At 35.5% G+C, this 25,391-nt stretch overlaps 2 protein-coding genes across 2 annotated transcripts; one reads left to right on the forward strand and one right to left on the reverse strand.

The window, feature by feature from the left end:
• Positions 1-8,724: 8,724 nt before the first annotated feature.
• On the forward strand, positions 8,725-9,708 carry LOC107776328 (RING-H2 finger protein ATL57). The gene has a single exon (XM_016596210.2). The coding sequence runs from the start codon at positions 8,901-8,903 to the stop codon at positions 9,513-9,515; it is 615 nt and encodes a 204-aa protein (XP_016451696.1). The 5' UTR covers positions 8,725-8,900; the 3' UTR covers positions 9,516-9,708.
• Positions 9,709-17,269: 7,561 nt separating this feature from the next.
• On the reverse strand, positions 17,270-24,331 carry LOC107776326 (uncharacterized). Its single transcript, XM_016596209.2, has 9 exons — positions 23,975-24,331; positions 22,318-23,148; positions 21,246-21,364; positions 19,565-20,521; positions 19,179-19,476; positions 18,743-18,908; positions 18,496-18,607; positions 18,037-18,260; positions 17,270-17,943 (listed from the first exon to the last, which is right to left on the reverse strand). The coding sequence occupies exons 2-8, from the start codon at positions 23,074-23,076 to the stop codon at positions 18,143-18,145; spliced, it is 2,529 nt and encodes an 842-aa protein (XP_016451695.1). The 5' UTR covers positions 23,077-23,148; positions 23,975-24,331; the 3' UTR covers positions 17,270-17,943; positions 18,037-18,142.
• Positions 24,332-25,391: the final 1,060 nt, after the last annotated feature.

Below are 25,391 nucleotides of genomic sequence, written 5' to 3' on the forward strand. Positions count from 1 at the left end.
GTGGGGGAAGGGAGGGAATTTTGCCTGCGAGATTCTGAAAATATTCAGTCTAATCTCCAAATTACCCCGTAAGGTGCCGATTAAAACCTAAGAAGATAGTGTCCAGTATTGTCTTTTAGCGTCATTCTTTGCTTCTAGTTTTCTCTTTTATTTCCTTTTTATTATTTTAAAAAAATAAACTTTGACAAATAAAATTAACCTACTAATACAACATACTTAAAATCTAATTGATATATACTACTACACAAAAAAAAGCAACGAAAAACAAAAGATCCAAACAAATAATAAATTAAATATAATACAAACTTACTAAAATTTATTAAAATAATTCATTTAAAATTCAAATTTCTAAATATCCTTGATTACATAAAATGTGATAAAATTATAAACGTGCTAATAGTTTTGCCTTAATTCACAACTCCTAATATTATGAAAATAAAAGATACTCATGGGCAGATGTCACGACCCCGAATTCCCACCGTCGGGACCGTTGTGACGCCTAACATTTTACTTGCTAGGTAAGCCAACGTTAGAGAATCATCTAAACCAATTCTTATTTCATTCAGTAAATAACAGCAATTAGCTAAGATGAATTATAGTGAATGCGGAATACTATAATGAAACTGCATTAATTACTACCACCCGAATCTGGAGTCACAATTCACGAGCATTCTAGAATTCACTACAAGAAATAGTCTGAAAAAAATATAATTATTTGGATGAAAGAAACAGTAAAACATAAAAGATAGACGGGGACTTCAAGGTCTGTGAACGCGGACAAATCTACCTTGAGTCTCCGAATAGCGGGTCCAATAGCTAAAATCCCGATCAACCCGAGCCGGTACCAAAATCTACACAGAAAGTGCAGAGTGCAGCATCAGTACAACCGACCCCATATACTGGTAAGTATCGAGCCTAACCTCGGCGAAGTAGTGACGAGGCTAGGACAAGACACCCACATATAACCTGAACAGTATAATCATGCTAATGAAAATAACAATAAATAAAGAAATAAAGCAGAAAATAATGGGGAGGAGACATATAGTGGGGGATTTCAATATAAGGAGTGAGAATAACGAAAAGACAGAATTAAACAGTAATCCGTAAACAAATTAAGCAACTAAAATAGTAAGGAAAAACTGCACGGTATCACCCTTCGTGCTTTTACTCTCAACCTCATCAAATAATAAATAAAACTGCACGGCATCACCCTTCGTGCTTTTACTCTCAACCTCACCAAATAATAATAGAACGGCACGGCATCACCCTTCGTGCATTAAACCTCTCATATTATGCACGGCATCACCCTTCGTTCTTTATCACTCATAAATCGTGGCACAACATCACCCTTCGTGCATTAACACTCACATATCATGGCACGGTATCACCCTTCGTGCTTTACACTCTTCCTCACAATATAAATAATGCATGCACAGCATCACCCTTCGTCCTTTACACTCCTCCTCACAAATTACAAAATCAATAACAACGGATAAACAGAAGTTTTACAAAGAAGCCAGTATTTTACCAATGTGTAATATCATAATGTAAACCTCAACCTTGAACCAATATTCAAAAAAATTACCAAATCTCGATGAAACTAGACATAAGTCACCCAATATTTCAAATAACAACGCTAAGCATGGATAGTAGGATTAAAGGCTACAAAATTTACAAAGAATAGGATTTCACTCGCATGCTATGACTCGACAACAATGCATAGATGCTCGTCACCTCATCTATACATCATATTTAACAACCAAACACGTAGCAAATAAACACATATTACATATTCCCTCAAGCCAAAGTTAGACATGACACTTACCTTGCTCCGAAAGCCACTTAATTCTCAATAACAACTTTTTCTCTAGAATTCACCTCCAAACCACTCGTATCTATTCAAAAATAACTCATTAATATCAAATATTGCTAAAGGAATCAATTATATTGCATAAATTAAATATCCCAAAATTTCTTCCAAAAAGTCAAAAATCGACATCGGGCCCGCTTGGTCAAAACCCGAGGTTCGGACTAAAATCCATTTACCCATTCACCCCCGAGCCCGAATATGTAATTGGTTTTGGAATCCGGCCTCAAATTGAGGTCTAAATCCCCAAATTTTCGAAATCCCTCGTTTCTACCCTAACCCCTAATTCTACCATGAAAACTCTAGATTTTAGGTTAATAATTCAAGAAATGTAATGGGTAATTGAAAGAAAATGGTTTAGAATCACTTACCAACACTTTGGGGAAGAAATGACTCTTGAAAAATCGCCTCACACCGTTTGGTTTTTGAGAAAAATAAATTTTTGGCTAAATCTCGTGTTTGGATTATGTTAAGTGCTGGGCGACAATGTTCATCGCGTTCGCGAGAGCACTGTCGCATTCGCGAAGAGTATAGGCTGCCAAGCCTTCGCATTCGCAAGACAGTTCTCGCGTTCGCATAGGCTACCCTTCCCTAGCCTTCGCGTTCGCAAGACAGTGTTCGCGTTCGCGATGAAGAAAAGGCTGGCTCCCCCTCCCAGTGCCTAACACTACGCGTTCGCGACGGGATTGTCGTGTTCGCGAATGGTAACGCCCACATCACTTCGCGTTCGCGACCAAGCCTTCGCGTTCGTGAAGAAGAAATCCCGGCCTCATCAGTTTACTCTTTGTGTTCGCAAGAGGACCTTCGCGAACGCGAAGAAGGACATGCCAGAACCCAGGCTCTGCAGAAAAACCCAAATTTTCAAAGTCCAAAACATCCCGTGGCCTATCCGAAACTTATCCGAGCCCTCGGGGTTCCAAACCAAACATGCACGCAAGTCTTAAAACATTATACGAACTTTCTCGCGCGATCAAATCGCCAAAATAACACCTAGAACTCCGAATTTAGCACCAAATCAAATGAAATTCTCAAGAACACTTTAAAATTCCTATCTTCTCAACTAGACGCCTGAATCACGACAAATCAACTTCGTTTCTCACCAAATTTCACAAACAAGTCTTAAATATCATAATGAACCTATACCGGGCTACGGAATCAAAATACGGACCCGACACTAACAATACCAAACATCAATTAATTCTTAACAAAAATTAATTTTCAAACTTTTAATTTTCATCAAAAATTCATAACTCAAGCTATGGACCTCCGAATTCAATTCTGGGCATACACCCAGGTCCCATAATTCGACACGGATCCACCGGGAAAGTCAAAATATGGATCCGGACCCGTTTATCAAAAATATTGACCGAAGTCAACTAAAATCAACTTTTTAAGGCAGAAATTCTTATTTTCATCATTTTTCAACATAAAAGTTTTTCGGAAACATGCCCGGAATGCGCACGTAAATCGAAGAGGGTAAAAATAAAATTTTTAAGGCTTAAGAGCGTAGATTCGAGTTCTAAAACATAAGATGATATTTTGGGTCATCACAGCAGATATTTTGTATTTTTTGTCACGACCCAAATTTCCAACCAAGGGGTCATGATGACACCCAACATCACTTGCTATGCAAACCAATACTTAATAAGACTAAATCCAACAACCATCTAAAATTTTCCCAGAACTAGTGTCACCGAGTACATGAGCTTCTACAAAACTACTAAATACAATATCTTAAATGACAAATACACTGTTTGATACGAATAAACAGTATAAAGTCTAGAAGTTGGATAACATCAAGACTTGCAGACGTGAATGCAGCACTACCTCGAGTCTCCACAACCAAGCAAGCTAGTTCGTCCTTTGAGTACCACTAAGTCCAATGCCAAAGTCTGCACAAGAAGTGCAGGAGTGTAAACCAATTCGTATTTTTACCACTAAGTCCTTTGAGCACCACTTCGTATCTTTACTCTCATCCTCACAAGCACGGAAATACCCCTCGTGTATATCAATCTTCCTCACGAGCACGGAAACTCCCTTCGTGCAATTCACTCTTCCCACCATGCATAAACATGTAAACCAATACCAAAAAAGGTAAAAAGAACAAATAATATCAAGAAGAGTGATTGAACATAACTTGCCATAAGGGAAATAGTCATCACTCATTACCAATAGCCAAATTAACATTTCAATAACCTTACTACCCAATATCACAACAAGATCAACACGACTACCAATATGAATAAGAATAGTCAAAGAGTTTCATAATCTAATTAAAGCATAAAATTCAGTTTTACCTGCATGCTTAACCCATAGCAAACGCATATACACCCCTCACCTTGCGTATGTGCCGCTCCCAACACATATAACACATAGCAATTAGACGCAATTACATTCTAATTTTCTCAAATCAAGGTTAACCAAGACACTTACCTCTTTCCAGTACAAATCAACCCTCAAATACTGCATTTTCTTTAGCACAAACCTCCAAACTACTCGAATATGGCAAATCAATACTCAAATAAGTTAAAATAGGCTTTAGAAACTATCATTGTATCCAAAAAGTCCGTCTTTAACATATTTAGAAAAGTCAACAAAAAGTCAACTCGGATCCACTTGGTTGAAATTCGAATTCACGACTAAATCCTGAATATCCATTCACTCCTAAGTCCAAATATGTAATTTGTTTCGAGATCCGACCTCAATTCGAGGTCTAAATCTCTAAACCCTATTTCTATTCTATGAAATCTTATATTTAGGGATGAAAATCTACTAAAATTAATTAAAATTAATAAGAAACAAGTTAAAGTTACTGGCCCTTGAAGACGGAAAAAGATTTCTCTTTAAAAATCATCTCCCACAAAGTCTAGGTCTCAAAAATGGAATAAAATAAACTAATCCTAAATTCTTTATTTTTACCCAGCTGCATATGCCGCAGTTGCGAACTCTTGTTAGCAATTGCGCAGCTTGCAAAAGCGAAACAGTGTTCGCAGATGTGAAAATGTCCTTGAGCCTTAGGTGTCACGAATGCGACACAGATCTCGCAATTGGGAGGGTCGCAAATGCGACTCCAGCTTTGCAATTATGAAGCTGGCCACCCCATCCCACCTTCACAAATGCGAGGCCCACTATGTAATTACGAACCTCGCATTTGCGAGAAGTTCATCACAATTGCGATAATTGCAGCACCAACAAATTCTAAGTTCTACGAAATCGGTCCGAAATCAATTCGAAACTTACACGGCTCTTCGGAACTCCATCCATACATCCACACAAGTATATAAACCTCATACGAACTCGTTCATAAGCTCAAAACATCCAAATAACATCAAGAACTAAAAATCACACATGAAAACTCAAAGATTTTAAAGTTCTTAGGTTTAAATTTTTAACTTTTTATAATAAGCGCCGAAATTTTTTATATAATATCTCAAATTATGAAATGAAATGTTAGAACTCTAAATGACTTATCGGGTCATTAAATTTTTTTTTTTTTTGCGTATTTATGGATCGGTACATCTATAGGTCGATGCAAGACATACTAAGTCATATGAAGCGACCTTCCATTTTATCCTCAATATATACAACTTGCACCTCTTGGCGAATGTGGTTAAGTTTTAATCTTATATAATCTTGAATAATTGCATATCCATCTTAGCATCCGCATTTGTGCAACACACATCTTGTGAATATATTGGACTTTAGCAATTCAACACTCACGACCATATACCATTGTCGGTATTATAACTATTTTAAAGAATGTTCCTTCTCTTTGATGGACACTATTTTGTCACATAACATCCCGATAGCACTAGTCTGTTCAACCATCTAATTTAACTCTACGAGTAACATTTTCATAGATCATTCCATTCTTTTGAAATAATGAGCATAGATATCTAAATTATTTGTATTTTGGTACTGCTATTCCATCTAGTCTCACCTCAACCTTGCTCATCTCGGCTGGCTAAAAGCAGAGCATGTATTCAATAGCACTTCTACTTATCCTAAAATTCTTATGCCCTAATGTGCTTCTCCATAATTTATGCTTTTGGTTGACCCCATAAATGTGGGGGTAATTAACGGCCACAAAGTGTATCGAATTGTGATATTTTATAAACTTCCACAATTTGATGCAATTTGCAGATGTTATAAAAAACCTCCACAAATAAACCACCACAAAAAGAATTATATAGCAGGGGTTAAAAGAAACGCCACAAAATGATCTTATTATGGGAGTTCTTATTATCCCCATAAATAAATCTCCACAATTAACCGTTTTTCTTGTAGTGCTACTAGTGATTAATTTGGCAAGCCTTGTATATCTATTCATGGGTGGCTCGACTATAAGGCCAGTAAAGCAATTGTTTGGGGCCCCAATTTTTTGAGAATCCCATTTTTTTCTTAAAGATGTAGTGTATATGTATTATTAAAAAAATGTGTATACATTTAAATTTAAAAAGAATTTTAGGAGCGAACGTACAATGACTTTAATGTGAGGATTGTTGTAATAATTAGAGAATGGAATAATCTTTAATGAATTGTTTCCTTACACGGGTAGGGTAGCTTTTTTTTTTTTTGCCTCATATATATCCTAACAACTAATACATGCCCACATTATTATTTATATATTTACCTTTTTCATTCTCTCTTTTACTATTCTTATTCTCAATATTGAAAAGTCTCTCAATCGGCAACTTACCGTGGCTTACAAGTTGTCTTATTCAAAGCATTACAACAAGCAATCATTATATTGAAGCAATGCAACACTTTTCGATATCATTATATTAACTTATCTTGCTCAATAGTTTCTTACCCTTTGATTTCTGCTATTATCTATTATTTCTTGTATTTCGATTATCTTATTTATCTGTGACAGCTACTGCTCCTTTTTAGACTACTTTATTATGACTTATTCACTTTTGTTACTTTCATTTACATACTGCATTGAATTGATTGTCCTTATCTGACCTTTTTTTTGCCATGCTTTCTCTTGAGCCGATGGTCTTTCGGAAACAATATCTCTACCTCCCAAGGTAGAGGTAAGGTCTGCATACACTCTACCTCCCCAGACTCCACTTTGTGGGTTTTCACTCGATATGTTGTTGTTGTATCAACTTATTAAATTCTTGAGCCGGTTTTATTATTTTACTTTTATTTTATATTTTATCATTACAAATTTATCGTTGATATTCTTACTTAGGGCCTCTCTCTGAAATTTGGCTTTAGGCCCAATCTTGTTGCCCTGTATGTATTTTGCACATGATATTTAGCAGTCCGCCGAATCTATTGGTCATGTATATAAGTGTTGGATCATTAGTTTCTCAAAGCACTACAAAAAAACTTCTTAATTTGTAATTAACCTCATCAACCTAATTAAGATGGTCCTTTAGCCACTACTAAGGAGTGTAGTTAAATCATTAGTAAATTTAACTATTTGAATTAGCCGAGTAATAACATAAATATAAATATTAATTGAAAAATGATCCCTAGTCCGACCAAAGAAGTCTGACGTGTCTAAAGATCCTTTAAGGAGATGCTGAGTCAGCCAGCTTCATATGAAGAAATCTTATAATCATGCAAGTAATATTGAACAATCAGACCTCTCTAACAGTCTCGTTTGTTCCGAAATTTTTTGATTGCTACAGTGAAGTGCTGTTATAGAGGGCATATATTATAATATAATATTATATTCGGTTTTGAAAATAACTCGACTTTTATAATGAATGAATATTATACATAGATATTATTATAAAGAAGTTTGACCATAATTAATTTTAATTTGTTTTTAGTTCCAAAATTGGACAACCTGAATAAGAAGATCCTCTATCGAAAAGCCAAAACCTGGAGCCAACTCCTTGTTTTCTTCCTCTCCCAATACTGTTCCTAGCCCACAACATTCATGTACAATCTAAACATCACAATCACCAACTACAGGCTGCAGATTCAATTGAAATTATCGCTTTTTGTTCGTATACTCTTTTGTTTTAATTTATATAGCATAATTTGCTTAAATTATTTAAAATTTTATGATTTCAAATATATTATTCTTTCCGTTTAACTATGTGATAGTGTTTCACCAAAAAAGAAGTTTAAGAATAAACGAGACTTTTGAAACTTGTGATATAAAATAAGTCATAAATTTTTCTATAAATTATTATATTAAAAACTTTAAAATTTAAAGTTTAATTCTTATAAAATATGAAAAAAAATATTATTCTATTTTGCACTCACTAAAAATAAAATAAAAATATTACATAAATTGAAACAACATACTATATATTTGTGTGATTCTAAATCTGTAAAACTTGTTATCTTAAACCATAATATTTGAATGATTATAAAATTTTATTGCTAAAAAAATATAATATTTAAATTTAATAAACACATCATTCTTTACTAACTGGATTAATAAAAAGATCGTATCAAAATGAATGGAGTATATATATAAAATTAATATATATAAATTTTAAAAAAATTCTACTAAAAATAACTAATTAAAGATTGTATGGTTAGTACTTTTTCATCCCTAATTTGAGTTTGAATCCTGAAAATAATGTCAACTTTAATCCAAAATGCAATTTTCCAATAAGAATTCGAATTCGTCGAGTTTCAAAACATATAATATGATACTAAGTAGAGAAAAAAGAAGGGCAAATATCAGTTTTAGTCTTCGGCGAAAACTATTTATATCCGATAATTATAAATATATATATATATATATATATAAATTGTAGAAAAAATATTATATTTTTTCGATACTATTTTAGGAACGGCTATGTATCATTTTTCTCAAAAAATAAACTAAAAATGAAACTTGTGGACCCCATGCTTACCTCTCTTATTCCAAAAACCCAAATCACCGCCATCCATCCTTATCCTCTTCATCACTCCTACTCTCTCTTCTTTCTACTCCTACCTCCAAATTTCAAACTTCTTCTACTACATACTACATCAAAAGCCACTGTTTATTTTTTCTGCACACGGCTCTTGTTTATTTATCTTTCTTTGTTTTGTTCACTGTTGGATAAGGAGAATGAAGTTTTCTATAGTACAAACCAGAAGACTATTACTACAAGCAAATACAGATACTACTACTGCTTTACATTCAACAATGAGCTCCTCCGACCCTACTTTCCAACCCATGAACGACTCTGTAGCTTCAGCAATGAACCGTCCCTTTAAGCTCACCGCCCCTTTTGACTCATCTGTGGCGTTAACCATTCTCGTCTTACTCACTGCTCTTTTTTTCATGGGTTTTTTCTCTATCTACATCCGCCACTTCACCGCCGACGTAACATCCGAAGACCGCCGCCGGAGAAACCCATCTACGCCGTCTACCTCCGGTCACAGTTCTTGCCGGAAAGGGGTGGACCCTGCGGTAGTAAAATCGTTGCCGTTGGTTTCTTATCATGGACCCGCGGAGCACCTGATCGAGGACTGTCCAATTTGTTTAACTGAGTTCGAAGCGAGTGAACTCGTTAAGCTCCTTCCGTACTGTCGGCACGTGTTTCATCAGCAATGTCTTGACACGTGGCTCGCCACGCACGTGTCTTGTCCGCTCTGTAGGTCTACTCAGTTTTTTAAGAAGGCGGATGAGGTTTGTTTAGATGTGAATGAGGTAGAAAATGGGAACGGTGTGAGTGGCTGATCGACGGTTCAAGAGTGTGACACGTGTAGGAATATTAGGAGATCGTGTAACTATTCGAACTTAGGAAATAGAGTGGCATTGCACAGAAGTGCAAGTTTCTGAAAAAGAATTTGTGAAATTTGTAAAGATATTGTAAGTATACTTTGTGTACAGCACTCAAATTGACAGATTATTGTGATTTATTTTAGTACTAGTTACGGATAGTCCGTGCACGGCCCAATAACTCTATGCTAAATTTTGGGTTGTAATTTTATTTTTCTTCTCTTTTTTTCTTCTTATTTATAAAAAAAAAAGAGATTTTTATGTTGTGCAACTACTGTAATTGAGTAATTACAGTTTGCAACACAACTTTTGCCTAACTATCAATTATTTATTTCTGATTTCATGAAAAAAAATCTCTGTAATTATCTCAAGCTAAATATTAATCTCATTGAATAAGCAAGCTGATTGGTTTATGTGATTTAGACTTTAGAATACTTCAAAGCAGTGTATACAAATTTGAAACTTTTTTACACGATAGTCTTTAAAAAGTACTTAGAGTAACATAATATATGATTCTCCTTCAGAATAATTTCTGCTTCCGTCGAGAAATAACAAGTTTGAATAAATTATATTTGATCAAAATTAATTTTCTACAAAGATTAAATTTTTAGTAAGCATTTAAATCAAGTCCAATTCATAAATTTGGCTGCCCAACAGACATTACAAAGTGGGTTCGTTGCAACTGTTACTTTAACAATAAATTAATCCAAATAATTGACCGCCTAACTGCTTAAATTAAAAATAGCCGGTGAAGATATATAATATATATAATTTATATATTATATGTATATAATTATGTATAATTAATGTATAATCTATGTATATAGCTAAAAAAAAAGGAATAAAAGTGAACGTACATGTAATTATTCGTGTAAAAATTTCTTTACGCAAGTATAAAAGTGGGTGTACGTGTAACTATAATTTTTTCCTAAAACTATCACTTTTATGTCCTTTTTGGATGTTCAAATAAATCCCCAAAGTATATTAAATTCAATTTACTAAACTGTACATGCCTTGGTAATGTTGTAAGTGGCAAAATCAGGGACAAAGGGATTCACTATTTGTAGCATTCTATGAATTTTCAGAAAAAGCTCCATTGTAACCTAATTTATGTAAACACATGAGGTAATTCAAGGTAATAAATTAAGATATTATTGTTGTCTTAAGCAAGTGAAAATCACTAAAATTCAGTAAAGATTATTTGTAATCTTGCGAGTTCATGAATATTATTTGTAATCCCATATATAAAGATTTTGTTAGTAGTGATATATAAATTATCCTTTATTATTTACAACTAATAATGGTCATATATTTAGCCCCACATGAGTATCCTGCTAAGATGTGTACTAATTTAAAATATTTTGAAGTGACCAATTATCTAACCCAGCACCTCCTTGCATTTCTAAGTGTGCATAAGTACATCTTCTGTTTGCTATGAGATCTATTTGGTAGCAGCTATCAAATATACACGTGGCAATCAAAGAGTAAGCTAAGAAGGAGAAAAAACAAAGCAATTACATGAACGTTTGAAGCCGAAAAGACGCGTGTCCTAACCAAAACCCCAATTTCCTAAACTGCCCCTACGACCCCAAGCTCCTCTCGTTAATGGTAGTAATATATTTTCTGAATTACTAGATTTGCAAATGGAGGCCTAAATTTTGTTTAATAATTGAAATCAAGTGTTTTTGGTAGACATGGAAGCAAATATTCTTACAGCTATAATATATTAATTAATGCATTATTTTGGTTAGATTAGAGTATTTTTTTTTTCCTCTTTTTCTTTTTTAATCGTGAAGAATCTTCACATTTTTTTCTTTTCATGATTAAGGGTGTGTTTGCTTATCGCATTTTCCACTCCTTTGCTTGAACTGTGAAAAGAAAGAATATGCAGCTGAATAAATACATTTTTATTTGCTTATTTATATTAACAGCTTATTATAACTTGGTAGGACTGTATAAAAGACGATTCCTTGAAGCAATTGAAAGTAATTGCAATTTGTTAATGTCTCTGTTTTTCTCAGAAGGGCCTAAAGCAAGCAGTTTCTAGATGATTCTTTCTTCTTCTATTGGTCTTTGAGCACTTTGGAATGATCTTTTTGCAACAAAATACTCTCTGGTGGAATTCATTAAAAATTCAATAAAATATTCTCAATACCAAGCGTGCAACTTGAACTTGTGGGACCAAATTGGTCAAAACTTTCTCTCATCTCACGGAGGAGTTTGATCGAACCCAATAATTTCATTTCAAATCCTATTTAAATATGTTAAAAACACACTAAACTGATATAACTAATATCATTTGAACCCGTAAAATCAAATGAGCTAGTCTAGAAATTTCAAACTTGAAAATTTAAATCTCGGGTCCACTTGTACGGCCCTCGAAATGAGGGGTATAGTTTATGAGATTCTTGAAAATGTTGGTAATATTTTCACATTGCGTGAAAGACTCGCTTTGCTCAAAGGAATACTTGCACTACACTCACATCATCACAATTCATTACTCCAAAAAGACGAAATTAAAACTTTAAATCATAGTGTTACCATCACCTATTAGTTTATTACCTTCAATACTTTGTTTTTTTTGGGGCTAGAGGGACTTGGCCGCTTGTGTTTCAATAGGTAATTTGTGTGTATTCTGTCAAAAAACTTCTATCTCTAAGTAACGAGCAAACATATTCAAAGGAATTCCCTCGTGTCCTTTTACTTTGTTAATGATTTTAAGCAGAAGCACGAAATAGCGGTGACAGTAAAAACTCAATGTTGATATTATAACTTTACTTCAATCATAACCAAGTTAAGATCGATTAAATGTGAGATAGTGCGGGAAAAAAATATATTATTGATATTTTTAATTATGTTACAATGAACCCTATATATAAGTATATTACATAATGCATAATCTACTCCTATTACATACGGGATTAGGACTAATTATATATATTCACATAACTATCTAACACTCACCTCAAGCTGGTGCATATAAATTGTATGTATCTAGCTTGTTACATATGTAACTGATACGAGGACAAGTGAGAGACTTGGTGAAAATGTCTGCAAGCTGATTATTCGATTTCACAAACTTTGTAGCAATATTTCCCGAGAGTATCTTTTCTCCGACAAAGTGACAGTCAATCTCAATGTGTTTTGTTCTCTCATGAAACACTGGATTTGATGCAATATGAATAGCAGCTTCATTATCACACACAAGTTTCATCTAGCAAATCTCACCAAATTTCAACTCCTTGAGCAACTGTTTGATCCAAATTAGCTCACATGTTACCATTAGGGGTGTACAAATGAAACCAACAAATTGCATCAATCCGATAATTCGAGTCAAACCGAGAAAAAAAAATCCGACCATATTTGGTTTGGTTTCTTTTTAACTAAAAAAAGTCAAACCGAAACCAAATCAACCCGACATTATATGTATAGAAGTTTTAAATATATTTAATACATAAAAATATTTATGGTAGTGTAGTTTATAAATATTTTTTAAGTTTTTTCATAGTTTTATCTTTTAACGTATTATTTCAAGCTTGGGCTTATAATTTTTGGATGTTCCAATAAGTTTTATAGTCCATAAATGTTAGTAACTCAAATAAATCCTAAACCAAAATCAAATCAATACTAATGCTAATAAAAGACATTCAATTCAATTGTACAATGAATGAAAATAGTGTTGGATATCTAGTTTTTAGTTTTTCCATGGTTTAGATAAAATGTGTAACTTATTTTTCTTTTAGTGGTTAGTCATATAAATAATAATACTTATTAGTCATAATTTTAAATTATATTTATTTTCATTATGGCTTATTAATAATATTTATTTTATGTGATTTTATTATCTTTATTGTTGAATATTTTAGTACAATGCCATGACTCATCTCATATTTATGTTATTTTACTGAAAAATACCTTATATAGTTCTGTCTTACTAGGATTAAAGAAATATTTGGAGCACAAATTTTACGTTTTGTGCTATAAAGACTTTATGAAAAAACTCGAAAATCCGAAAAACCAGAGAAAATCCGAGATTAAAAAATTCAACTTTTATTGGTTTGGTTCGGTGTTTAGATTTAGTAACCCGATACAATTGGCTTGGTTTGGTTATTAGAAAATTCGAACCAACCCTACCCATCTACACCCTTAGTTGTCATAGTCATTGCTCGATATTCTGCTTCTGCACTAGACCGAGCAACCACATTCTATTTTTTGCTCGTCCAAGACATCAAATTACCTCCTACTAAGACATAATATTCAGACGTAGAACGTCTATCAGAAGGTTATCCTGCCCAATCAACATCTGAGTATCCAACGATCTGCTCATGGCCTCGATCTTCAAACAATAATCCTTTGTCTAGAGCTGATTTTATATACCAAATAATGCAAACAACTGTATCCCAATGACTATCATAAGGGAAATCCATAAACTAACTCGCAACACTCACAGAAAAGGAAATGTCAAGTATAAATCATTGTGAGATAATTTAATTTACCAACCAGTCGCGTATATCTTGCCGGATCGCTGATCGGTTCCCCCTGTCCTGGCAGTAGTTTAGAATTCAAATCCATCGGAGTGTCAACAGGTCTACAACCTGTCATTCATGTCTCCTCAAGAATGTCTAAAGCATACTTCCGTTGTGAGATCATAATACCTAAGCTAGACTGAGCGACCTTAATACCCAGAAAATACTTTAATTTGCCAGATCCTTAGTATGAAAGTGCGGAAAGATATGTTGCTTAAACTTAGTAATACCATCCTGATCATTGCCGGTAGTAACAATATCACCAACACAAACGACCAGATAAATACAAATATTTGAAGCAGAATGATTATAAAATACAGAGTGATCAGCTTCACTATGAGTTATGCCAAACTCCTCGATAAATGTGCTGAACTTACCAAACCAGGCTCTAGGAGACTGCTTTAGACCATAAAGTGACCAGCTCAAGCGACATATAAAGCCACTAGACTCCCTATGAGCAACAAAATCAGGTGGTTGTTCCATATAAACTCCATCCTCAAGGTCACCGTGAAGAAAAATACTCTTAATGTCCAATTTATAGAGAGGACAATGACGAACAACAACCATGGATAGGAAAAGGCATACTAATGCTAGTTTAGACACGGGAGAGAAAATATCATTGTAATCGAGCTCAAATATCTTAGTATATCCTTTGGCAACAAGACGGGCCTTAAGCCTATCAACCTGGCCATCCAGACAACCTTTGACTGCATACAACCAACGACAACCAATAGTAGATTTACCTAAAGGAAGAAGAACAAGCTCCCAAGTATCACTCGTATGTAAAGCAGATATCTAGTCAACTATAACATGTCACCATCCTGGATGAGACAGTGCTTCGCCTGTAGACTTGGGGGATAGAAACAGAGGACAAAAAAGATACAAAAGCATAATGGGGTGATAAAAGATGATAATACCCTAACATATTGGGGATTATGATTAAATGTGGTCTGTATACCTTTTTGAAGTGTAATCGGCTGACTAGGAGGAGACAAGTTCGTAGTAGGAGCAGGGTCAGGTGTAGGATGTGAATCAGCTGGGCCTGATGCTGGGCGCAGACGATGACGATAAGTCAAGAGTGGTGTTCATGTCGCTTGGGATCTAGGAGGAGCAACACTAGATTCCTCAACGGTTGGTATGGGTAAGACTTATATAGTTGACAGCGTAGGAGGAACTATAATTGATGGGGCTGGAGATAGAGTCGGGCCTATAGGTGATGGAGCCGTGGGGGGAGGTGAAAAGGGGAAATAGTGACTGAATCTCCAAAAGATAGAACTGCTAGCACCTTATAATGTCTAAGTGACCACCTAGGCCTGTGAAGTATGGCTGAGTTTCAAAGAAGGTAACATCACCAGACATAAGACACCGTTGGAGGTCAGGTGAGTAGCATCAATACCCCTTTTGCGTTCTCGAGTAACCTATAAATACACACTTAAGAGCACGGGGTTCTAACTTATCTTTTCCTGGAGTAAGGTTATGAACAAACATGTGCTCCCAAAGACACGAAGTGGAAGAGAGAACAAGGGCGGGTGAGAAAACAACACATATAATGGAACTTGACTCTGGATAGCTGAGGATGGCATGCAGTTAATAAGATAACAAGATGTGAGATCTGCATCCTCCCAAAAATGCAACGGAATATGAGATTGTATAAGTAGGGTACGAGCAGTCTTATTGAGATGCATATTCTTCCTTTCTGCTACCCCATTTTGTTGAGATGTGTATGGACAAGATGTTTGATGAATGATCCCATGATAGTTCATATACTGCTTAAATGGAAAAGACAAAATCTTGGGCATTATCACTACGAAATATGCAGATAGAAATCCCAAATTGATTTTGAATTTCAGCGTAGAAGGTCTGAAAAATAGAAAATAACTCAGATCGATTGTCATCAAGAATATCTAAGTGCACCTGTAATTATCAATGAAACTAACAAAGTAGCGGAATCCCAAGGTAGATGACCGAACGAGTATCAAGACGCCGAGGGAAATGAAAGTGAGTATGCTTACTAAGCTGACATGACCCAAATTCTAGTGTGGACAAGTGAGACAAACCAAGTACCATTTTCTGAAGTTTTGATAAACTGGGATGTCCAAACCGTTTATGTAATAAATCTGGTGAATCAGTAACAGAACAAGCTGTTGATGTGGGTTCATGTGATTTGACAAGAATAAGGTAATAAAGTCTGTTTGATTCACTCTTGGTATCAATGATCCGCCCCGTACTGTGTTCCTATATAAAAACAAGGCCATCAAGAAATAAAACAGAACATTTATGTGATTTGGCTAAGCGACTAACGACTATGAGATTAAAATGACTACCGAAAACATAAAGAACTGAATTCAAAGGTAAAGAAGGAAGTGGACTTTCTTGACCTATTCCAATTGCCACGGTTTGAGACTCATTGGCTATTGTGACCGTTGGAAGAGATTGAGAATAAGAAATAGTAGTGAAAGTAGATTTATTACCAGAAATATGATCAGACGCTCCTGGATCAATAACCCAATTACTGGCAGAAGATGATTGCGAGACACAAGTAACACTATTATCTGTTTGAATAGCAGTGGCAATCTCAGAAGATGTCTGTTTACATGTTTTGTACTGAAGGAACTCTATATATTCTGATAAAGAAACCATCTGGATTGGATTCAATACATTGGATCTAACAGATTGTGAGTCAAATACTTTTTATACGAACGACATATAATGTTCAAGCCGAAAAAATGAGAAAATTCTCTGGAAATTACTGTTCACATCGGAAAAATCGTTGTCCACGCCGGAAAAAAAATATAAAAGTGGTTGGAATTTGATTTAACTTGGATGGGTAGGCTCACAATTGCAAGGGGAACAAGTTGTCCTAAAGAGTAATCGCCAAAAAATAGCCGGAAGTAGCCCCACGCACCGGCGCGTGATGTCGGAACTTCGCCAGAAAGTTTTCTTCCGACAGTGCGTGAGGGCGCGTGGAGGGTGTTTTGCAGGAGATTTTTTATGGATTGGTCGCTGGAGGCTGATCTACTCCGCGGTGGTGTTAATTTTTACACAACATTGATGAATAGTGATTTTTTCTTGCGGCAAACCTTTGTTTGCCGGAAAAAGACTTCCGGTTGACTGATTTCTCTTCCCGGAGTCGCTGAAATTTATGCACAAAAATAAATCTCTCACGATTGCTCTGATACCATGTAAGAAAGCGCAAGAGAAAAATATATTATTAATAATATTTTTAACTACGTTACAATGAGCCCTATATATAAGTATACATAATATATAACCTACTCCTATTACATACGGGACTTAGGACTAATTATATATATTCACATAACTATCTAACATGAAAGTTTTGGAAAATGAGTTCCCTCTTGTTGGGAAAATCATTTTCTTGAAATTAGAGGAAAATGTTTTCATAAGAAAAATATTTTTCAAAATATTTAAGCCAGCCTAACATGAAATAATTAAAAATTATCTTCCAGAAAATAGTTTCCTGCATACCCATCTGTATGATGTAAGGGATTTCCAGATCCATCTAACCACACACAGCAATCTTGCATGCTGAGCAATTAAATGTTACAGGCGCACACAGATGTATGACCAAGAAAGATCTTTGATCATTTTCAATACTTAACTTCAACAAGCTCTCCATAGCAGACTTAGTGATCACTGTTGCAACTTCATCAATCTCTCCTGGCATAAGGTTATTCAAATAATTTCATTACATAACAAAGCCATCACAAAAACTTCTGACTTCCCTGTTAGCTGTGTCAAGCAACCAATTCGTGTAGCCACCGATATACAGAAATTTTGTACTAAAGATACGTTTCACCCGCTTATTCTGTTTACCACAATGAATCAGACGTGCAAATCTGCATATCCAAGTGTACAGTTAATGAGAATATGAATGGCAAATGATGAATCACAGATACACAGAGCAAATCAACAGAGGAGGAGAGAATTACCTAAGACTAAAGGAACTAGACTGCAGGTGCTAAAGAAATCTTTATTTCAACATCTATCTTCTCTCTGGTATTCTATCTACTACTTTTTTCTTCTATTATGTATCAATTACTGTATAGAGAAAGCTCGGATCACTTCCACTACTGGTGCAAGACACATTGGACACTTCGCTTTTTCATGGACCAATTTTTCTGCACATTCTGAACATGTGCACATGTGGCCACACCTGCAATCAAGAAGCAAAATAAAAAAAGAAGATAAAGTCTTCTAAGACTAAACTAAAAAGAGAAGAGGTGTTCGACTGCCAAAAACAGCATAATTTAAACTTGAGGAATAGACGAAGGACAACGATGGTTCATAATTTCACTGCAAACAGTAAAGAGAGCTGTCCTTAAGACAGCTCAGAAAAGCATCATGTGCACTTAATAATTGAAAGAAGGACAAGGATGTTTCATATTTACCTGTACAATAATGAATCTATATTGTTATTACAACACAAGCAACATAATCCTTTTCTCACGTTATCCCATTTGGATTCATCGTTCAACAGAATATCCCCACAAACATCCACATCTGATAAACGGAAAAAGAAATCACCACAAGGAATAACAATTTCTGGGGGTCGGGGATGAGTTGTATAAGATGGATTATCTACAACTCGGGAAGAGAAGAAAAAATCACAAAACCCATATAGGCATGAAACCAAACCTGTTGAACCGGCGCATCTATTTAGGGCTGCAGAAACTTCTTGGCGAACCGACCGCTGCAGCTCAACTTGCATTTCCATGCATGTTTGAAGCATCCTTTGCATATCGTTCATCCTCTGGTGAAGTATAGCCATGTCAATCTTCAGTTCATTGATGATATCCCACTCCTGCAACAGATCAAACAGGTATGCATTTCATTGAAAGAACTATGATCATGTAAAACAAGAAAAGGATGCGACTGTTTTGAGTTTATTAAGGAAAACATGCTCATAGTGAGAAGTTACTATGTTTACAAAAAACTCAAAGTAGAACAAGGAAAGTGATGATTATCATATTTTTTGCATATGATGGAAACTCCAACATCAACACAAAGCAACTACGCTAATCAACTTCATATAGAACTTTCAAGTAGTTCACGGAAAACGGATGAGGCTTACTAATTCTCCCATGGGGTGATGTGGATTTTGGCGAGGCAAATTCTGATGCTCGGTTTCATGATTCCAATGTGACTGAGAAGGTGCCTCTTGAGGTGGAAGCATAGCAAAGGGATTTCCCTCCTGAGGCCCATCTCGAATAACATTCTCCTGCTGCTCGTGCTCTGCATCAGATGGGTATGAGGATGCTTCATCCATATCCCAGTCAAAAGAAGCATGACCTTGTCTTTCGACATAAGATTGTATTAGCTGGTTTAGACTCTGACGGAAACTGCTATTAAGCAGATTAGAGACACGCCTCCTAAAGCATGAACAAAGTTGTTAATCACGTGAAACTTCACTCAATGTTATCCAAAAAATGCAGAGTACTAAAAGATGGGGGACCTTACCTGCTTAGCAGTTCTCGGAGTTCAATACTATAAACATTGTCGTCATCCGGTGTATAAAATGTATCAACCCTTTCAATGGATCCATCATCCTGACCAGAAGGCGTGTCAAACCAGTCATCAATTGCCTCTTCGTGCCACTCATCATGTGGTTCTTGTGCATGGTTTTGTTCTTCAATATCACTTCCCAAATTTTCCGGATAAGATTGATTAGGAGCACCTTCTTGCGCATCTCCACCCATGTTTTCTGTGACATCATCTACCCATTCATTCTGATCAGCATAAAAAGGCCGCGACTCACTTTCCTCAAGTTCTGTTGCAAATTCTTCTGGCTCTTCCGCTTGCTGCAAATCATTTTCTTCAGGCTCTGCAATAATTTCCTCCACCTCCTCTTCTTGAGCTGATGAACCTTCCCAGTCATAATATTCAAAGATATTTCTCTCGAAATCACGAAAATGACCATCTACCACATCATGAGAATCACTTGGCTCACTTTGTGGTGCATCATTGTCATGGAAGGTTGCATGGTAATCTTGTACATGACCTCGCAGACTGCCTTCAATAGCCGCAGCTTCGGGCAACCATCCGTTACCAGCATTTTCCACCAAGTTTCTATTGCCATTATTTTGTATTTCAGGTAAACTACTAGAAAACTCCAAATTTGACGTGGCTTGCTCGTGATCCTCATCTCCTCCAGCTTGCTCAGAAGTTTCAGCTATTTGGTCAATGTTATATTGACGATTCACATGCTCACAAATTGTGCTTTCTGAGTTCGCTAACACACGAGACCCATTCATCTCTCTCTCTTCATTAATAAGTTCAGCTTGATCATAGCATTCGTCTATTACCTCTTGTTCACTATCTGATTGAGATGGTTGAGGGTCATCCTTTGCAGAGGACGGCTGCATATTACTTGTAGAACCACGCACATTATCATCCAATCTGGACAAAATTTCTTCCCTGTTTCAAACCATTTCATGTGTCAGGTACGACTGCTGGCGAGAAGAGATGACAGATACTATTTATGTGAACAAATGCACCTTTTGGCTGACAAAAGAGAACACTAAGATAATATTACCGCAGAGCAAGAGCAACTCAAAACATGCAAAAACATCCATCAGGTCAGGGGTTGATATGAGGCATTTCTAACAAAGAGAGTTGATGGGCTACATTTGTGAGAGCTAATGTTTTGCTCAAAAAAAAAGATCAAGGTAGAACCACTTTCCCTTTTGTTGATATGAGGCATTTGTACATGCTAAGTGATTTTGTTCGCACTCGCCTTTGAATAGGTCAGAGGTTCAATCACTTCTGAGCACTAATTTTAAAAAAAACTGAAGTCCAAAACATTAAGTAAAATACAGGTCGAAATTGAGACTCGAACTCCCGACTTAAGCAGTTAAGCTAGAGAGAAGAAGCGCTCAACCAGTGAGCTGAGACGTTTTATTTGTTAAGTGGTTCATTTTATTTTATGTAACTGCTTTCACATAATAATTACTCCTGTGGATTTAATAAAAAATTTCAACACAGCTTCCCCACCCCCCCACCCCCCGCGCACGTTCCCCCACTGCCTCTCCAACCTGCTAGATAAGTGAGTTACTGCATCTGAAATAGCTCATTACTTTCGGGTGGAATAAAAACAAAAAATTTCTAGAGAACGACGCTTAAAATTTAGGTCCACTTTTACCTTAAATCAGACACAGTATGTCTTTGCCTCAGTAAGCCCAGCTCACTCGCTGCATTTGAAGCAGTTCTTTCACCATTTGTCAATCTTCCATTTTGCAGAAACCTTCCCCTGAGTAATGACTGCAAACACAAGGTTTTACTGCATTACGAGCAAGCACGAGGTCGCAAATAATCTAGAGTTGAAAGTCAGAGAAGCTGAATGGAAACAAGGACCTTACTCGTGCTTATTTCACGAAGACTAAGGATAAATATGTTGTATGCACATCAATCTCGTTATGCATGTTGATAAGCTACAGTCAACTAATCATAGTCATAGTTTATTATCAAACAAGTAATCGATAGATCAATTGCGCCTTAATCCCAAACAAAATTGGAATCGGCTATATGGATCCTATATCAACCATTCCGCTTAATCGGGGCCCAATCTCTTAAAAGTAATACTTAATAAGGTTTCATGAGGCAATGTTTAGTCAAACTAGAAATTAATATTGCAATTTTTTATTAATTCTACAATGTTAATTATTAGAGAGAAAACACTAATTTCATATTTTTAGTGATTCAGATATACCTTGATCGCAATGCAGCACTGTCACTTGCGACCAAGTAGAGAGACACATGGTGCCTGTATTTTAGCACACTTTTTAGTTAATCATATTTAATAATTACTACTTTTAAACACCCCCAAGGATATTAACCATTATAAAGTGAAGTATTTCATCTTATTGTGATCAACTTCAATCAAGTGGACTTGCACAGTATTAGAAAATTTTGTCAATCTCCTTGTTTTTGTTTAGCTCTCTAACTTTTTCTATTTGTTCTCTAGGACATGCGGGCAATTAGCATGTTAATCTTGAAGTTTTTCTGATGGCAATAGACTAGAACATCTCAATGCACATATTTCAATCACGTTTAACTTTGATGCCAAAAGTAAGGAGACTTCCGTTCCTCACATTCCATGTATGATATACAGTAGGAGACAGGATATCAGCAGTGAATAACATCTGGCATGACATAGAATATTGTGATATTCTGGGGAATAAGGAAAAAGGAAAGCATTTCTACTGAAGCCTAACCTGAATCCGATTGCGATAGGCAAAGTCTGATACAGGCTTACATTCCAACAGTCCCTGAAGTTCTTTTTCCCTTTCCCTCTGAGACCTCATCATTAAATCAATGAGAGCTTGTCTGCCACAGAGTCTTCTGCGCAAGGCCTTTCTCTCTCCATTTTGTGAATGATCGACCAACAAACCATCACGCACTTGTTCAGATTGAGAGCCGGTTTCAGCAGCAACTTCATCTCTAGGAGAACTTGTGCCACTCTGATGAATATTCGTTTGCACCCGCTCCCTTATGATTCTCACCCGTCTGCCTTCATTTTCCCCTAAACACTGTGCCTCAGAACAGTTGTTCACATGTGAGGCATTCAATGACTGTGAATGGCTCTTTCCACCAGCGTTCATCCACTCCTGAATAATCTGCCTAACTCTTTCGCGTTCAGCCTCCCCAAAATCACTATATTGATCAGAACTAACACTTCGGCCATCATCAAAGTAGTTGTCCAGCTCGATATGGCTTTGATATATACACCTTTGATTCTCGTCACAGTCAAAATTCTCAACATCACTCCTCTGTGGTATTTGCCTATCTCCAGTAGGGGCATAGGAATTACTCACCACGTGCTCACCCTCAAGCTCCCTCCACATTTGAAGAATAGATGAAGCCCGGGTTCTCGGCCTATCATGTTCACCCCGTTGCCTCGACACCGAGGACTGAGACTCTATAAATAAAGAAGAACCAAATGCAGAAATATTATGCAAGCCAGCAACAGCCATACTCAATCCCACGTTCAGTGCTTTCAATTCGCTACCATTGTAATAATCACCCGGATCTGGGAACTGGTAGATCTGTTCATGATGCATCAAGATTATATTAATTATGGCAAGAATTAATTACCCGCATCATCAAATAGTCATTTCCAACTTAAGTGATATATTTATAAAGCTAAAATGCACCAAAATCAGCAAAAATCATAAACCAGAAGGTAAACACACACACACAGAGCCCATGATTCTGTTGCATAGTCTGATATGCATCAGGATCCAATATAAGTATGTAGATTAATTAATAAGAAATAACCTAATATTTTACTTTAACCACAAATGAAACAAAAATTTATCCCCAAACCTCCCAACAAGTAATCCAAAGAAAACCTTTTCCTTTTTCTTCTTTTTTTGCTGAATGGACCTAAAAAAAAAAAGGAGAAAAAGCGATCTGACAGATCTTCTTTTGCTCTGACAAAAGGGGTAAAAGTAAAATTCAAATTTCAAATCTAAGAAGTACTACTTGCTTCAAAACAGCAAAAACATCCCACCCCACCTACTCCTTCCCTCTCTCCCCCCCCCAACCCAACCCCAGAAAACAAGATTAAAAGATAAGAAAAATATGACTAAAAATATAAGCTTTACGAGCAAATTAATAAGATTTCCACAGCATTTATAAAATCCGTCATGGATTTACATAATAAAAGTCAAATGAACTCATCGGAATTCCAATACAACTGGAAACACTTGCAAATTAAGCTTCTACATATACACATACACAAACATGAACTGTATAAAGCATGTTTTGAACATAATATTAAACAATGCAATACCACAAAATATCAAAACCAGACAGAATATGATTCTTCATTATTGAAAATTCAAGAAGAAGGAAAATAAAAAAACTTACCTTTAGCCTTTAACAGCTCCTTTGAACTCAGTTGTTGACTTCAGACTCAAAGAATCAAAAAACCCACCAACCCAAAAACTACAAGGTTGCAATATGTTGTGTAATTTTCAGAGATAAAGAGGAAAAAGAGAGGAAAAGAACAGTTTTTGGTCCAAGAGAGAGAAATATATGAAGCTAAAAATGGAAGGAGAAATTTATTAGGAATTAGGAAAGAAATAATTGAAGGAAAGGGACACGTCACTCTTTAATTTTACCCCTGAACTTTCGCCGTAGCTCTAACGTCTATTTTCCTTTTTATATTTTGGGGTAATTGCACTTTTGGCCCTTCAACTTTTTTATTATTATATAAATCCATCTATTCAAATGTGATGGGAGATTAGAGGCAGAAGAGGATATATTAAGATTCAAAAAGTAAATACATAAAGAGGGATAAAATACGTTACCTCAATCAAACGTCATAAGGTGAACATACTCGCCCTAAGATTGCCAGTTATATAACCTATCTAACTTCATATGATTAAAATAGTAGATCATTTGTAAAAATTAGTTCTTGTAATAGTTGAATTAGTACGTATATTTAATTTTTAATTAATTAAAATGTAAATTTTTGATTACTATATATAGAAAATTTATGATATTTATAGTATTAGTTTATTCTCAAATATGAATAAAAACACGAATTTGACGTAATACATCAATAGTTTAGCGTTTGATAATTCACTAAATTTGTGAAGATTAACAAACAAATAGATTAAATGTCCACTTATCAATAAACGGAATGTTAAATGTGTATTAACCAAAAACTTCAAGGACAATTAGGAATTTATTAATATCTGAGGGACTAAGAGCACCAATATCCTTTTTCTAACTTTTTGTTCATAGGGGAAGGAATAGGAAATGGGTGCTTGCCACGTGGGTGACTATTATTTTCAGCGGGTGACATTAGCGGATTTTTTGCCCTTTTAACTTTTGCCTTTTACTAGCTTTTTCTTGAATTCAACGGTAAGGTGTGGCGCGGGTTTACAGTAATTTCCCAACGACGTCGTTCTCACTTCCTAATAACATTTTAGCTTATTTCTAGAAAATTCTAGTGTTTGCAACTGCTGTTGAGTCGTGTTGACTTGCCTGTCCGAAAAGATATTTCACTCATGAGAACTATTATTATTAATTTGGTAATTTAGCAACTTGGCAGTCGAATTATCAGATAAAGTTCTAGCATTAAATTAGGATATATATTATCATGTATTTATATAAAATGTTAACATTTAATTGTAGTTAAGTAAGAAAAAAAAATTTCTCACACTTAAAGTTTATATCAGTTCAATAGACACATGATAAGTGTGTTTACATAAAATTTTGTCATCTTGATCAATTATAGATAATTAATATGTATTGTCACCTCAATTTTATCATTAAT

This window comes from Nicotiana tabacum, chromosome 9, assembly GCF_000715075.1.
Source record: "Nicotiana tabacum cultivar K326 chromosome 9, ASM71507v2, whole genome shotgun sequence".
Lineage (NCBI taxonomy): Eukaryota > Viridiplantae > Streptophyta > Magnoliopsida > Solanales > Solanaceae > Nicotiana > Nicotiana tabacum.